This window comes from Podarcis liolepis, assembly GCF_965112155.1.
Source record: "Podarcis liolepis genome assembly, chromosome: 13".
NCBI lineage: Eukaryota > Metazoa > Chordata > Lepidosauria > Squamata > Lacertidae > Podarcis > Podarcis liolepis.
Window position 1 is genome coordinate 27,750,165 of NC_139573.1, and position 16,365 is coordinate 27,766,529.

At 46.1% G+C, this 16,365-nt stretch overlaps 1 protein-coding gene across 1 annotated transcript; it reads right to left on the reverse strand.

Moving 5' to 3' along the window:
- Nucleotides 1–1,618: 1,618 nt before the first annotated feature.
- On the reverse strand, nucleotides 1,619–6,953 carry CHMP2A (charged multivesicular body protein 2A; the record flags this gene model as incomplete). The annotated part of the gene is made up of 5 exons (XM_083470711.1): nucleotides 1,619–2,347; nucleotides 3,680–3,741; nucleotides 5,596–5,726; nucleotides 6,531–6,710; nucleotides 6,786–6,953. The coding sequence occupies 5 exons, from the start codon at nucleotides 6,951–6,953 to the stop codon at nucleotides 2,223–2,225; spliced, it is 666 nt and encodes a 221-aa protein (XP_083326837.1). The 3' UTR covers nucleotides 1,619–2,222.
- Between the last annotated feature and the right edge of the window lie 9,412 nt (nucleotides 6,954–16,365).

The window sequence follows — 16,365 nt, forward strand, 5'->3', positions numbered from 1 at the left end:
CTTTGCATCCGGATTTCAGAAAACATTTCAACTAAACTTCTGGGGCAAACCAGTAAAAAAAACAAAAACAAGAAAAGGGGAACTGCCTCTGTGGACCTTGGTTCAACAGGCTTGGTGTAGCCTGCAGGAGTTAAGTGCCCATCTAATCAAAGAAAATGGGCAGCTCTTTTTCCAGTAAAATGTGGTGCAAATATTAGAAACTCAGTCCATCTCTAAGTTTCCTTTACTTTCCGGGGTTCTTTAATCCAGCCCCAACCAGCCAATTTAGCAAGGAAACATCAGGCACAATTGCATACGCTGATGCAACACAATAATGTGTTGACCTGGAAGGGGGTGTAAAAGGATATTTCACAGTGCACTCCCTCACCTTTGAAGGGATCGTTCTCTTGCCTGTATCCGGGCCACTCACTGTGGCCCAGTCTGGGAGGCAACTGAGCCCACATGGCTGCTTTGCACATTTATTTCAAGGATAGGAAGAGATCAGCTCCTTCCTCCACCTACAGCATGTTGCAAACGTAACTTCTCCAGGGGCCACTGCGGCCTAGGTTTGTGTAGGATTTGGGCATTCGTGTTTCAGGGTGTAAGACTTGCCCATGCAGATTCTTACATTTGTTGCTCAAGATACTAGCAACAGCCCTTCTACCAGTGCGGCACAGAGATTTCAAAGCTGGGTTCGCACTCTTGCTTACTAGCAGAACTTATCGCACCTCAGAATCTGGATCCCATCACAGAACTCGCGAAGTCTGATTCACAAGGACATGAATAAATAAGTAGAAAGACGTAAGGCAGGTACACTACAAACACAAATCAGACAAGTTAGAAACCTGCCCCATCTGATCCAGACCCACACTCAGGATTGCTCCAAAAGCTTTGTGACGTCCAGGCTTTTCGTCTTAGTTGCCTCTTGCCAATTTTCATGTTTGCAGAATACTTTCCAGCCTCTCCAATTCGAAAGACAATCAGGGTGCCACAATATTCCAGTCACACCATAGCTGAAGTCGGTGGCACAGGGCCCTGCTAAACATTCAAGAGTGCTGCATTTCAACTCAAGTTGTCCATTCTGAGAATTTCAAGGTGATGGGCAGGCTGGGTAGAGTGGAACTTGGCGGCTGCTCCACAACCAGCGCCTGTGGTCATGTTTAAGAGGCAAGCAAACATAGTCAACACACTAAACCAGGGGCAAGGAACCTTTCACCTTCCAGATGTTGCCAAACTCTAACTCCCGTTATCCCAGCCACTGGCCCTCCTTGCTTGGGCTGATGGGAGCTGTGGCTCAACACCTGGAGGGCCAAAACTCTCTACGCCTGCACCTAAAACCTACAATAATCCCCTGCATGCAACACCTATGTACCCTTCTCCAAAAGTCATGGGTTGTGTCAGAAAGCCAGGTACACACCAACAGAAGTGCCAAGACCAGGCATAGGCAAACTCGGCCCTCCAGATGTTTTGGGACTACAACTCCCACCATCCTTAGCTAATAGAACCGGTGGCCAGGGATGATGGGAATTGTAGTCTCAAAAAATCTGGAGGGCCGAGTTTGCCTATGCCTGACTGAGACTATTGGGCCTCCCAGCTCTGACACTCCACCATGGGAGCAAGAGCAGACGCCACAGGAACGTTCAATACAAATCTACAACCTTTATTACAAGAGACAGACAGACGCAATGGCAACGCCCACCTGACACCAGGGAGCAGGGCTGTATATAAAGCTTTTAAGCCAGGAAAAGTGCCGGAGTGTCTCTCTCCCCGTTCGCGGGAGCAGGAGGTTATCAGCCAAGGTGCTGCCTGGTGCTTCTCTTCTCGTCTCACCATCACCACCAAGGGGGGGGGGGATTATTATCAGGGTCTGGGCAGGGGTTACAGTTGGGGATGTCAAACACACTTTCCCCCACCATTCAGAAGAGAGCTCGCCCGAGTCTCCAAACCACCCAGGCTTGTGGAATGGAGGCACCGACAAGATACAGGAAAAAGAAAACCCTTTGCCTCCACGACCTCACCTAGTGATGCTTAATGTCCTTTTTTAAAAAAAAGGAAAGGGAGGGAGGAGCAAGAGAACTACACAGCTCCATGGAACCCTTTCCCACCCCTCATGCTGCCCACAGCCACACCCCTCAGGAGCCCGTGAGGCCCTGCTCCCTGCCGCAGCAGAAATCATCCCAACGCCAGGAGGGTTTCAAAGAGCCAGGCGATGGCAGAGGGAGGAGAGCCAAGCTCCATGCCCGCTAGTCCCGCCGCAGGTTCTTGAGGCGCTCCTCCAGGTCGGCATCTGCATCGGCAAGAGCTGCAGAGGAGGCTTCGGCTTTCTTCCCTGCCGCCACGCTCAGAGAACCGCCGGTCGAAGGCAAGTCTGGAAGGGAGAAGAGGAAAGTCTGAGGTGGCAGAAGGGACGCCATTCCCCGCCCTTCCCCCAGTTCTCGCCACACCCTTAGCACCCACCCCATACCCAGTAAGGACCCTGGGCACTGGGTAGAACTACATAGGCATGCAAGAGATGTAGGTCACAACTACTCCATACATTACCTCTTCTACCACTTTAACAATCATGGCTTCCTCCAAAGGATCCTAAGATAAGAACTGTAGTTCGTAAAAGTATGGAGAGTTGTCAGGGCAACCTTAAACTACAGTTCCCAGGATTCACTGGGGGAAGCCATGACCACTAAGGTAGTATAAGTGGCTGTGAATTTATGGTGCGGCTCAACAACACCTGGAGGGTGTTAAAGACTCTTAAGTCACTAACCTAACTTCTTTCATTTCTAATGTACATTGTTTCATTTCCTTACTATGTTTCAGTCTGTGTCCCTTCTGGGTTCTACATCACTAACAGGGTGTTTTTAAGCCAGGGATGGGGAACTTGCAGCCCTCTAGGTATTGCAGCCCTGTATATCAAGTTTTTAATGTGTGATGTTTTATTGTGTTTTTAATATTTTGTTGGGAGCTGTCCAAAGTGGCCAGAGCAACGAAGTCTGATGGGTGGCATATATATAATAAAACTGTTGTTGTTGTTGAACTACAACACCCACCATCCCTGTATCTGGAGGGCAAGAGGTTACCCATCCATGCTTTAAGAGGTAAATAATGAGACTTGATATCTTACCGGGCTAAACAAGAGAAATTTCACAACAGTCCAGTTTCTGCTTGCTCAGACTTGGTATCCCTGCCTAACGTAAGCATGTGGGTCAAGTGGTGGCAGCAGACCTACTATTGAAAATTAAAAGCACCCCACAACTTCTGCAGTGCTGATCCTAACCCTGTTAGAAGCGCTCTCTGACTCATCTGAACAAGAACATCAGTGTGTGCGTTTCTCTCAAAATCAGGGATGCTGAGGCCCCTTCAAAGCCTTTTGCAACAAGGTCCATCAAGTCCAGCACTCTGTTCCCTACAGAAGGTAAGGCAAATTCTTGTAGAAGAGGAATGGGAAATGTGTGGCCTTCCAGATGTTGTTGGACTCCAATGCCTAGCCTAGCCATCAAGGCATGAAGCTCCTCATCAAGGCATGAAGTTAAAAGGTCATTCCCCAATTGTCCTAAACAGGACCACTCCACTCCTTCCCTCCTGCCAACGGGCCTGATCTTCCCTGTCTGGGAACTGCACTGGTCTGCAAGGGCAATGTGAGTTGTGGCCTCTTGCCTTTGCCAAACTGTTCCTTCCACTCCTGTGTTCACTATGCACAGATACTCACTGGATAGCTCATCCGTCAGCGTCAGACCTAACTCATCCAGCACCTGGGAGACAACAGCGTCACTGTGAATGGAAGGGTAAGACAGCATGAGACCTCAAGATGCATCTGTGTCTACACATCCTGTTCTCCCTGCTCCCCTATCTGCCCTGCCCCCTGGAGCAACTGTTGGTAAAATTTTGGGTGAAGTTATGTATTTTGTTTCATTGTGAACAGGGCTTCACTTGTTGTGCTATGCACAGAGGTAGGAGGGATACAGCAGCTGGGATTCTGCTGCTCCCAACCACCCTCAAATGTCTTATCCGCAGTCTGCCCATGTCCCTTGCATTTGAGTATTGCTCAGCTACGCAAACAAATATGCAAGCATACAATAAATTTGTGTGTGCATGCACACACATGGGCAAAGAGTATATACCGTATTTTTCGCACCATAGGACACACTTTTTCCCTCCTAAAAAGCAAGGGAAAATGTGTGTGCGTCCTATGGAATGAATGCAGGGGGGAGGCAGGCGGGAAAAGCCCCCAAGAGCTGCACACAAGCTCCGTGCGCTCTTGCGGGCTTTTCCACAGGAGAGAGAAGGGACTGACTGGCGGCATCAGTCCCTTCTCCCACCTCCCAGAAAAGCCAGGAGAAGCCGCGATCTCTTTAAAGGGATTGTGCGGCTTCTGCGGGCTTTTGCGAGAGGTGAGGGAATCCCCCCACCTCCCAGGAAAGCCAGGAGAAGCCGTGCAGCCCTTTTAAAGTGCGCGCGGCTTCTGCCGGTTTTGCGGGAGGTGGGGGAATTCCCCCACCTCCCAGGAAAGCCAGGAAAGCCCTGCACAACCCCTCCGCCAAGGAGAGGCTGAACAGGGCTAAAGGGGAAGCCAAAACAGCGAGCAGAATCCAACCCGCTCGCTGCCTTGGCTTGATCCATAGCTGCGCGCAACCCCTCCGCCAAGGAGAGGCTGCACGGGGCTAAAGGGGAAGCCAAAACAGCGAGCAGAATCCATCCCGCTTGCTGCCTTGGCTTGTTCCATAGCTGCACGCAACCCCTCCGGCAGGGAGAGGTTGTGTGCAGCCTGTACGCTGCTCTTTGGGGCTGCGGGGGGGGGTTCTTGAATTCCCCCCCCTAAAAACTGGGTGCGCCCTATGGTCCGGTGCGCCCTATGGTGCGAAAAATACGGTATTTCTCATGGATAATATCCCTATTGAGGTGCTTGCCCTTAAAGGATGATGTTGTAGAGAAGGAAGCAAGGGTGCAACCAGGGGTGCAACTCACCCCACCCTCCGTCGCATTCACAGTGGTGCTCCACAAGCTAGAGGGTGACTGCTCTAGTACAGAGCCCTCTCTACTCATGCAGACACCTGATGCATTTCAGAACCTTGGAAAATCAGGGTTCTAGAACTCATAGGAAACCTACACAATAGAAAACAAGAGTTCTAGAATGCACAGCTTCTAGAATACAAAACAGAGTTCTAGAATGCACAAAGTAAAGCAGTTGCTCTCTAACTGATGATGGCCAGAAATGAAACAGAGTGAAAAAGACAAGTAGACTCATCCCCACTTCCTTCTCCATTTGATTAACATGGCACAGATGATCTGAATGATCTCAAACTCATTCCGTTGTTCCCTTCAATGTTCACCATTCAGTGATGGTGGCAGCAGCAGCACCAATAACCTCTCTCTCAATTACCCCATGCACACACCCTTTGCAGGAACCTCATCAAGAAATCAGAGTGGGCAAGCCCAGATTTCATAGAGGTTTAGCAGGAATACTGGTGTGGAAGCTGCTGCCTTCATGTGACCAAGGAGAAGTGTCATTCCAAAACCTAAGCTACCTACAGAAGTTAAGAGCTAAGCAGCAATGGGGACACAGAGGCGCCCACTCCCCACTGTCTTTGCTTATGGACCCATAACTGTCCCCCATCGTATACACACCTTTCTTCTTCATCTTCTTCATCTCCCATGGCATCATCAATGGCATCATTCATCATCTCCTCCTTCATGTCCATGATCTCTGACTGTTTCTCAAACTCCATCATGATCTTCTGGATTTGCGGCAACTTGAGCTGAAAGAAACCCATGAAGCCTGTTGTTACAGCATCCCAGAAAGAGACAGAGGGAGTTATCTGTCTTCCACACAGGTGGAAGCCATAGTAGGTTTAAGAACTTGTAGGAGCACAATCACATCACTAAATATGGAAAGCTGTCTTTCTTACCAAGAAAGAGGCAGATTGAATTTTCATTTCTAAAGAAGCAATAATTAGAGACAACAGAATAAACAGCCCAGAACTCCTTACATCCAGTCTGTGAATCCTCCCTTAGTGCAGGTAAGTCAACTGCTCCAGATGCTGTTGTTGTCTGGGAGAAGTAAGCTAAGGAAACTGAGAAAAGAAGAACTGTGCCCCGTCTAGGTCATTAGAAACATCTTTTCCCATCCTGTGACGATTCAGGAGCTTTTGAAAAAGGCCTTTCCACTTGTTGTTTTCTGCTAGGCACCCACAGCCGATTCTCACCCTTGACATCCTCCCATCATGTGTCCACCAAGGACACCCCATTTTAAGAAAGTCTGTCTTACTGCACATCCTGTTGCAAGAAACAGGGAGCTGTCTTTTCTCAGGCCAGACTATTTGTCCATATAGTCAAATATTGTCTACTCTGTCAGCAGCTCCCAGGGGTCTCAGGAAGAGAGGCCTTTCCCATCCTCTGCTACCTGGGATCCTTTATGCTGGAAATACCAAAGATGGAACCTGGCACCTTCTGCATGCAAAGAAGGTGCTCCAGAACCAGGCTATGGCCCCCTCAAGTGGACTTTCTCTCTATCTCTCTTGGCACTGCAGACTCCTAGCTGGACTGGCTTGGAGACAACCCACCTGTCTGTTCATAGTAGCCATGGCTTTGGTGACACCTTTCATTGCTTGAGCCATGGAGTTGTTAGACTTGAGGGTCTGTATCTTGAGGGACACTGCCTGGATATTAGCCCGCATCATGATGAACTTCTTGACGTAGCGCCTTGTCCTCACCAGGTCTTTCGCCATGATCTTCACTGCATCCTGGGGTTAGAGAAACAAGTTAGAGATGGAGATAAGGGTTGCCCTCCGATGGCACATCTGCACTTCCAAGCTCACCATCTGCCCCTGTTTAGCCATCTTCTTGATGTCAGCAATTATTTTCTTCTCTTGGGTTTCCAACTTCTGCCGTTCTCGGTCCAGCTCTCGCATGGCACGGTTCAGAGCCCGTTGGTTTTGCCGGAGCATCTCTTCCGGGGTTTTCCGGCGTCCGAACAGCATATCCATTGTGGCAGAAGATGAGTCAGCCTACAATTGTCAAGGCAGAGAGTCAGATGATGAGAGACTTGAGACAGATACATACATCTATCCTTATGAAGTGCTTTGTGGTAAGAGCGAAAGTGAACTCTGACCACTAGATGGCCACTAAAAAGAGGAATAATGGGTTACGAGGGGAACGACTACTAGAGCCTAATGATAAACATATTATACTGGGAACTGAGAAAAGCCCAGAGAGCGAGGGCTGAAAGATATATCTGACTATGAAAATATCGCAGAGAGAAAGCAAGCTATGGGTGATTTGACCTTACACCTTTCTGAAAGGAGCAAATACACTCCTCCCCCCTTTTTTGTTTTGATCATGCTTTGCTAACAGGCTTGAGTCAACAGGGGCTTACTGACCCCTGTTTCTGACCCGTTTTTGACCCATTTCAGTTTTTGGTGCTGCTGTCATTTACTGCTTACCAATACTCAATATAATAATGACAAACACCTAAGCACCTGCTACGTAGTTTGATGTGGAATTATGTTTTAATTTTATAAGCCACTCAGACAAGATGTTGTCCTACAGGGTGACATCTTCCAATTAAAATAAAATAATAAATATCAGTTTGAATCAACCAATCATATTAACACTCTCCAAATCTCGCATCCCAGCACCAGCTATCTGCTGCTGTGCGCACATAATAGAAACTTCAGGAATTGAATGAAGGGGCGTGGAATGAAAGAACCAAATAAACAGACTGTAACTTCTAGAAAGCAAGCAGAAAAACAAAAAGGGAACACTCTTCTAGGCATGAGCAGATGCCCAGTATCAGCCAGCCTTACCCGGTTCCAAAGCACAATCTGATGTTTTGAACAGCCACTGACAGCATACTGAACTTCTGGAGTAAAGCACAGGCATATTTTTGAGCAAACTTCTGTCTGCCATAGGCTGTAGGCTACTAACTCAAGGTTAGTGGCAGAGCCCAAGACACAGCCTGTGTGACATCACAATGCTAGCATCACAATGCTGCAGTTAGCTGGGCCAGAGGCCCACCAAGCAATGTGAGGAAAAGGCTTCCTCAAACTCGGCCCTCCCGATGTTTTGAGACTACAATTCCCATCATTCCTGACCACTGGTCCTGCTAGCTAGGGATCATGGGAATTGTAGGCCAAAAACATCTCGAGGGCCGAGTTTGAGGAAGCCTGACTACAACAAATGTTCAGAAATGCCACACACAAGATCCCTATGCCTACCCTTACAAAAGTCTATTGGTGGTAAATCCCATAACATGGTTCATGTACCAAACATATCTAAGAAACCACTACCCTCTGACCTCCATGATTATCCAAAAGTTTCTTTTGTAACCCGCAGCTAGTTACAAAATTTTGTTCCCTGAAGATTTACTGGTAGCTGAATCATGGTATATTTTGGTAGAAAGCTGTAAAATAACTTTAGTTGAGCAGAGTCTTAGCAAGGTTAAAATGTAGGGTGTCCTTTTAATGCATTATTCAACTTTATTATTTTAACTGGCTACTACACACAACACAGCATGGCCCTCCATTGTGTCTCTTTGCCACTCTCTAGTATGACCAAGAGAGGTGTAAATCAAGGGGTGGAGCAAGGAAGGTAGGGGTTGGCTTCCTTAATGTCTACAGACACATGCCACAATCTGGGAAAGCCCAGGGCAAATTCGGCAGTAGAGATTTGGAGAGGAAAGGAAACGAGGTATCTCAGAGGCAAACTGTACACACAAAACACCCTCCTTTACTTCTTTCTTCCTTCTTTCTGTGTGTGACTTCTTTCTGTCAGTCTACTGTTACCTGCAGATCAGTGATACAAATCCAAAATGAATACATACCTAAACAGAATGATAGGGGCACAGGACTGATGCTGCCGAAGAGACAAGCCAGGCATGGAAGAGAGTCACTTGGCAACCAGCCTGGAGATCTTCATCTCTTTCATACTCATACAGAGCTTCTGCATTAGCATCACATTCATATAGACTGCATAACTAACAAAAATTAATTACCCTGTAAAGCATTTTTGGCTCTGAATGTGATTCTTCAATTATTAAAGGGGAGGGACAAGGGGATAAAGGTCTATTAATGACTCTAATATTAAAATATAATGACTCTAATATAAAAATATAAAATGACCCTATTAATGACTCTAATATAAAAATATAAAATGACCCTATTAATGACTCTAATATAAAAATATAAAAGAAAACCCATAAACAAGACCTGGAAGGCATTTTGAAGTATTTATGTTGAGCATATTACTGCTACCACTTTCATGTAAATTTATACATTAATGTGTCTCCCATTCAAGGATCAAAAGCAACTAAACTTCCTTATAAAAGCTACCCAAGAGAGGATTCTCCCAGAATAGAAACAGGAGTGAAAAACAGACAATGATTTCGACAGGTATGAAACCTGGCCAAGGAGTTCCTGTCATTAAGCTCCACTGAGACCACCAACAAACTGACAGAGCTCTGCTGTTCAGTATTTTATGCTGTCGGATGGAGGGAGGTTGGTTGATACTAGGGGTGGAGGAACTCAGGTCTGAGGCCCAAATGTGGCCCCTAGGGCATCTCTAGCTAGCCCTAAGGACCATCACCAGGCCACAGCTCCTCCACAGCCACACATCCCTCTCCCAAGATCACAAATACCAACTTTCCTGGCCATATTTTACACCTTCCTTGAGTGTTTTCACCTGACTGGAATGCGTCCTTGATCTCTGATAATGCCTCATGCTTGCCAAGATGAAGGACAGATAGGAGGAGCATGTGTAGATAATAGCCTACTGTACAAAGGTAAACTTTACTTCTGTTGCTCTGACCAGTTTTGCCTCTGACCTCACCCATCACTGATTGCACAGAAGGGAATGTGCCCACCCCCCAGTCTGAAAAATATTCTGCACCCTAATCCACGCACTCTTTACTGTAATACCACACTTATTTGTTTGTTTGTTCATTTGTTTATTGCATCTATATGTTGTCTTTCTGCCATGGCACCCAAAGCATGCAAATACCAAAAAAATAAATAAAAGGCTTATGGTAGACTATCTGACCACCACAACAGAGGGTGACAGCATCTACGAGATTTGACTGTAGAAAATCTACATTGTGAGGAAAGCGATAAACTCCTGGCAAGGGAGGGAGAGGAGAGTAAAAAGGAAAAGGGCAGCACTGTAAAATAATTACTAAATGTCAACTCATGGGATAATGTGGTAAGATATACCGGCCTGAAAGGAGGGGCATTTGCTAACTTTTACTTTGTGTGACTCTGGGACAACCAGAAAAGTTATATCGAGGGCCTTCTTGGTAGTGGCGCCCACCCTGTGGAATACCCTCCCATCAGATGTCAACGAAATAAACAACTACCGTATTTTTTGCTCTATAAGACTCACTTTTTCCCTCCTAAAAAGTAAGGGGAAATGTGTGTGCGTCTTATGGAGTGAATGCAGGCTGCGCAGCTATCCCAGAAGCCAGAACAGCAAGAGGGATCACTGCTTTCACTGCATAGCGATCCCTCTTGCTGTTCTGGCTTCTGAGATTAAGAAATATTTTTTTTCTTGTTTTCCTCCTCCAAAAACTAGGTGCGTCTTGTGGTCTGGTGCGTCTTATAGAGCGAAAAATACGGTATCTGACATTTAAAAGGCATCTGAAGGCAGCCCTGTTTAGGGACGTTTTTAATGACTGATGTTTTAATGTGTTTTAATCTTTTGTTGGAAGCCGCCCAGAATGGGTGGGGAAACCCAGCAAGATAGGCAGGAGTATTAATAATAATAATAATAATAATAATAATAATAATAATAATAATAATTCAATCGTAAATATCTCTCTCTCTCTCTCTCTCTCTCACACACACACACACATCATTACATATAATTGTACTATAATATACTATGTTAATACAACAGGAAATAAGCGAGGGTGGGGAAGAAGAGCCCCACATAAGGCACCCAATCCTCTCACTTAAATCCTAAATCCACCAGCTGCCCCACACCCGACACCATCAGCACAGCTTCCCTCTCCCCGAGCCCTGCGGGCTTTCCCAATCCCTCTCCCGGAAAAGGACAGGACACCCCCTCCCCATAATAATCCAGAAAAGGGAAGCAGCCCCTTACCCAACAGCAACAACAAAAGCAGTAGCAGCAGCCTCAGTCCCCTCCTTTCCAGTCCTTGTTATTTCTTCCCCTTCTTCTTCCGCCTTGGCCGAGTTTACGTCATAGGGCAGGGTTCTCGCGTCAGGATCACGCGGAGGGAGGGCGGAAGAGGAAGCCGGACAGCGAAGGAACCATAGACACAGGGGGAAGGGAACGGCTAGAGAGTCAAACACAGCCGGCCGTTTTCTAATAGAGCCTGTTATCGCGCCAGAGTTAGAAAAGGGCAGAGAAGGCAATCTCACCATTTTCCTGTATCCTTTCCGGGTCCCCATCGAGAAACCACATTTAAATATTCCCCACATTTACTTATTTTTAGGGGGAGTGCGGCCGGAAGTGAGGGTTGTCTATATGGCAGAACAATGGAACAATGTGGCGATAGCGCCACATGCAGGAATTCGTCCTCTTTCAGTTGGGGGGGGGGTGTTTTTTTAAAAATTAATCTCTGCATTGGTATCAATGAATAGCTTCGAGGCGAGGGGAATTAAATGTGGGTTTCTGTGTTTACTCAGAAATCCCCTGTTCAGATAATGAAAAAGGTCGATCTATTGTTCCCTCTCCCGTGTAGAGACCTCAGAATTGCCTCGTGGAAATGCTCGGCACAAGCGTCTAGGCTCTAGAGATTAAGAAAGGAAGTTGTTTTACCGTGCAGAAACGTGCTTTGCAAGGGCGAGGGGTCTAAGACCCCCCCCCAGCCTAGACGTTGTTGGACTTTAGTTCCCATCAGCCCTAGCCTGCATGGAGAATTCATGGCTCAGGGTGCCCCAACTCCCTGCATTATTATTATTTATCAAATGTCCATACCACCTGTCATCCAGTGATCTGAGGGCAGTTCACAGCATAAAAAATACAAGATGAAAATGGAAAATTCATAATAAGAGCAACAAGAACAAAGCCAACCGCTTGAGATTAATCTGCTATAATAGCAGAGTCAAGATCCTGGTGGATGCAAGTGATTTTGTTCTCCATAATGCTTTGCAAACAAGTCACAGTGAGCTGCCCTCTGTTCCACCACCTCCTTCTGGCCAGGCTGTAAAAGGCCTTGCACTACCTGGGCAAGTTCTGATGGTATAGCGAGAATGCAATCTTCTTTGCTGCCTCCACTGCCACTAGGTCCTGAGTCACCCCAAAGCCAGCAGTCTAGAAGCCCCCAACACCACCTGAGACCAGCTCTGTCAGGGAGACTGGGCAGCAAGGTGGGAGGTAAACCAGCAGAATCCCTTTGGTGTTGTTTTTCTAGACCAACACGTTATGTCATTTCTGTAATGTGATTCATGCTATGCAACTGTGTGCTGGGATCCAAAGGAAGTATGGCTTTCATAAATGCTACAAATGTTTCTGCAATTGTTTGGGGAAGTCCGAAAGCAAAGTCCTAGCAAACCACACCTGAAGACTCGCTGTCAGAGTAGGCAGTACAGTGGTACCTCGGGTTACATACGCTTCAGGTTACAGACTCCACTAACCCAGAAATAGTGCTTCAGGTTAAGAACTTTGCTTCAGGATAAGAACAGAAGTCGTGCTCCAGCGGCGCGGCGGCAGCAGGAGGCCCCATTAGCTAAAGTGGTGCTTCAGGTTAAGAACAGTTTCAGGTTAAGAACAGACCTCCGGAACGAATTAAGTACTTAACCCAAGGTACCATTGCAGTGCTTTAGAGGGACAAAAAAACCTGAGGGCAGCTCCCTATGCACAAGCTTGGTATCTTACAAACACCATTGAATTAATTCAAGGGATTCGTGATATGCACAAGCAGTGGCAGGTTACATACAGGCACAACAAATGCTTTTGTTGGTGTGTATAGCACAAGCAGTGGCAGGTTACATACAGGCACAACAAATGCTTTTGTTGGTGTGTATAGTAATTAACCACACTGAATATTCGGTGTAAGGGATGATTTAAGAGCTGCCCTGCCAAATCAGACAAAGGGTTCTATCCAGCCGAGAACACAATTTCCTACGATGTTGAGCCAGATGTTTATTGGAAGAGCAGGACCTAAATGCATCAGCCCTCCCTTCTGGTACACCCCCCTCCATGTGTCCTAAAGACACAGCACAAAAGGATAGCGGACCAATGACAGTGGAAGGAAAGGGAGGGTAATAAGAAGCTAGAAAGACTCCCTTTTGAGATGCAGCTGCAAAAAACACCTAAAAATTTATGGTGCATTATTTTAACCACAGACTGTTGTTTTTAATGTCTGCAATTTGGGCCAGCTTGATAATAAAAGATGTGTTCCATTATCACGTTGCCTAGTAGCTATTGAAATTTCAGTGCCAGATGGAGCTGAGCATACATTTCAGCCCTCAAACAATCCTTTTTTCAGGGTTATAGCCTAGGGAAACCAATTTTCATAAGCCCTCTTCTCCCCACCCCTCAGCTCCTTTGAACTCTTAACATTTTCAGTCTGCATGGTGCTGCGCATTGGTTATGTCTCAGGTCGTTCCTGTGGGCTAGATTACTGCTTGGAAGTATTCAGACAGACTGCTCGCTGGGGAAAGAAGATGCAGCCAAGAATTCTAGCTGCTGACCCCAGTTCCATTGGTAGACTCACTACCTCCCAGTCAACAGCCAAGAAAATAGGATGAAAGATTACACTACCACCAAAAATGAGACTTATATCAATTGAAACAAAATCATCAACATTCTAAGGCAAGTTGAGAAATTCAGAGGACCTCAGGTAATCACAAAAATCAGCACCACAAAGCACTAAGTTTCTAACAGGCTTATTCTATGCACAGGAACCACTATGATGAGTGATGTTTCATTGTGCTATCTAACCTAGGCAGACCCCAGAGGGTTGCAGTTTCTATTCCATAAATAGCATGTTGTCAGACCTGGTCGGTGGTTTGCTGTTGTTTCCAAGAGCAGCATTTAAAGACAAGGATCAGAAAGTCAGCCAGACAGCTACTGCAGAAAAGATTTCCTACTAGCAAAGGCTCTTCAAATATTTACCACCTTTTATTCCTTCTCTACCTTCACACATCTTGAGCATACACCAACTAAACAGTTTACCGGCACTGTAAACTCAGTGTTTTTCAGAATCAACCAACAAGGTTGCAGTCTGTAATTTTTATGCAAAAAACCAGCATCACCCATCTTGCACTGCCAGTGTTTACTTATTGCAGCAGAGCAGATGACATCCGCCCCGTTAATGTATTCCTAGAAGGCACACGTTTCACAGCATAGCAACCCTGGATTACTTGGAACCATCACAAAGATGGCAACTCTCTCAAACTGAAAAACTAAACTTCCTAAATAGAAAGATCATGTGGAAAGGGAATGATGTCACCAAACAAGGATTAATTAGGGTGAAATTTCAGCAACTCATTCAGTCCCCATAGCAGTGGTCACCAAGTCAGCCTTGCTCAGAGGGTCATGATGCTGTGAGTGCAGATGTCCAGAAACACATGCAGAGATTTCTACAACAGCTGTCACAGTTGTCCATGTGTTAGTGCATGGGGGGGGGATGTCAGCCAGAACTGTCTCCAGCAAGATCATAAGAAACTGAGATCAGCTAGGCAAAAATACAGAACACAAAAAAGCCGGTGGCCAGCATGGGGCTATTTCTCCCCATATCCAAGCAATCACAAACCAATGTTGACAAACTAGGCTTGATAAATAACTAGGATTTCAGTGGGAGGACAAGTGGAGTGGAAGAGGGCTAAGCCTGTCCACGTCAGAAATGTTAGCCTTATCAAGGGGTGACTAAGCTACACGCCCAATCAGTCCAAGGCAGCATGGTCAATGGTCAGGGATCAGAGTTGCCATCTCTGGTATACCACAGCTACTTATCATTCTAGAACTCTTGCCAATGCACCCAAGATGTTTCAACAGTATAAGGCATACAAAGAGCATAAAGATAACTGCTTAGAGTCCGTTTATCATTCTTTCTTTGGGGGGGGGGAGATTTGGCCCCCAAATTTCCAATTCCTGCACAAAACACTCAGGCCATATTCAGTCTCAACACTTGGGAAGTGCCTTATAATCTCTGTCCAAACTTTTGATTGACAGGAATGAATAGCACACACTAGGGAACATGCAGTTCCTTTACCTGCAAATAAAATTCTCACGTCCTCAATTTCCGAATGAATCAACCTAAGATTGCCAAATGTTTTTATCTTTGGTTGTATTCACCATAGCACGTTCCTGCTAAAATGTCCCAAGCATACCAGCCACACTTCAACGGGAGTGGTTAAAGCAAAAAGTAGTGCTTGCAAGTATCCCAGTGCAGGAAACAGCACCCAAGAATTCAGAATAACTACTCCAGGAAGCTCCACAGAAAATTTGAGCAGAACTCCACATGTAGATTCCTTCATAATCTTTCACTGAAATCAGCACCAAGAAGAGTAGTTACATTGCAACTGCACTTTGCATAGCTGCACCAAAGTAGCTGATCTGAAATTCTCATAGCAAAATCAAATCAGAATTCACAACACTCATCCCTAGACTATACTTGGGAAAGTGTTTGTATCTGTAAAATGGGAAGTAGGGAGAACATTATGGTCACTGTGCAAAATGGTTAACAGCAAAGCAGTTTTAAGTATGTAATAAGCCCCACTCAATACAAAACTTGCTTCTGTGTAAATATGCAAAGAATTGTGGTCACAATGCTCTATGTAGACAAATGCAAAGCGTACACACACTTCTTAGCTGTGTATCATGCAACAACTGAGGACCAGATCCAATGCAAGGTTTGAGCACTGACGTTGTTCTGCAAGCAGCAGCGCAAGACGTACCACACAAAGCTTAACTATCAGAGTAGAAGTGTTTGCAGTAGGAATCACACATCTTTCGTGGGACATTTGGATTTGGCTATTGCGCTATGCCAAGAGCAAGGCTCTTGCTGGCAGAATGGCTGTTGCCTGAGCAGACTGACACAATTAGGCATCGTCCTGAATCTCGCTCATAGAGAGAGACCCAACCCTTGATTTGCTTTAAATTTTTGAAGGTGTCCTAACGCAGAACTGAACCAAGTCTTCAAAGCAATAAAATAAGGTGGGGAGGTGAAGTTTTTCACAAAAGGTATTGTTTCTATAGCCCCTCTTCGGCACACACGTCCAACTCTTCCCCCCACCCTTCCTTCCTTGGATCATCTCGTTTCCAGCAATGCAAGAAGCACACAGGATCTGCTTGTCTCAGTGCATGGCACATGGGGGGCTGAAGAAAACTGCATCCTATGCAAGGCGTTCCTATGGACACTGGACTTCACTTTCCCCTCCCGCTCACCAGGGCAGAAGGAAGCAGAAGACGAGAGAGAGAGAGGCAAGGGGCCAA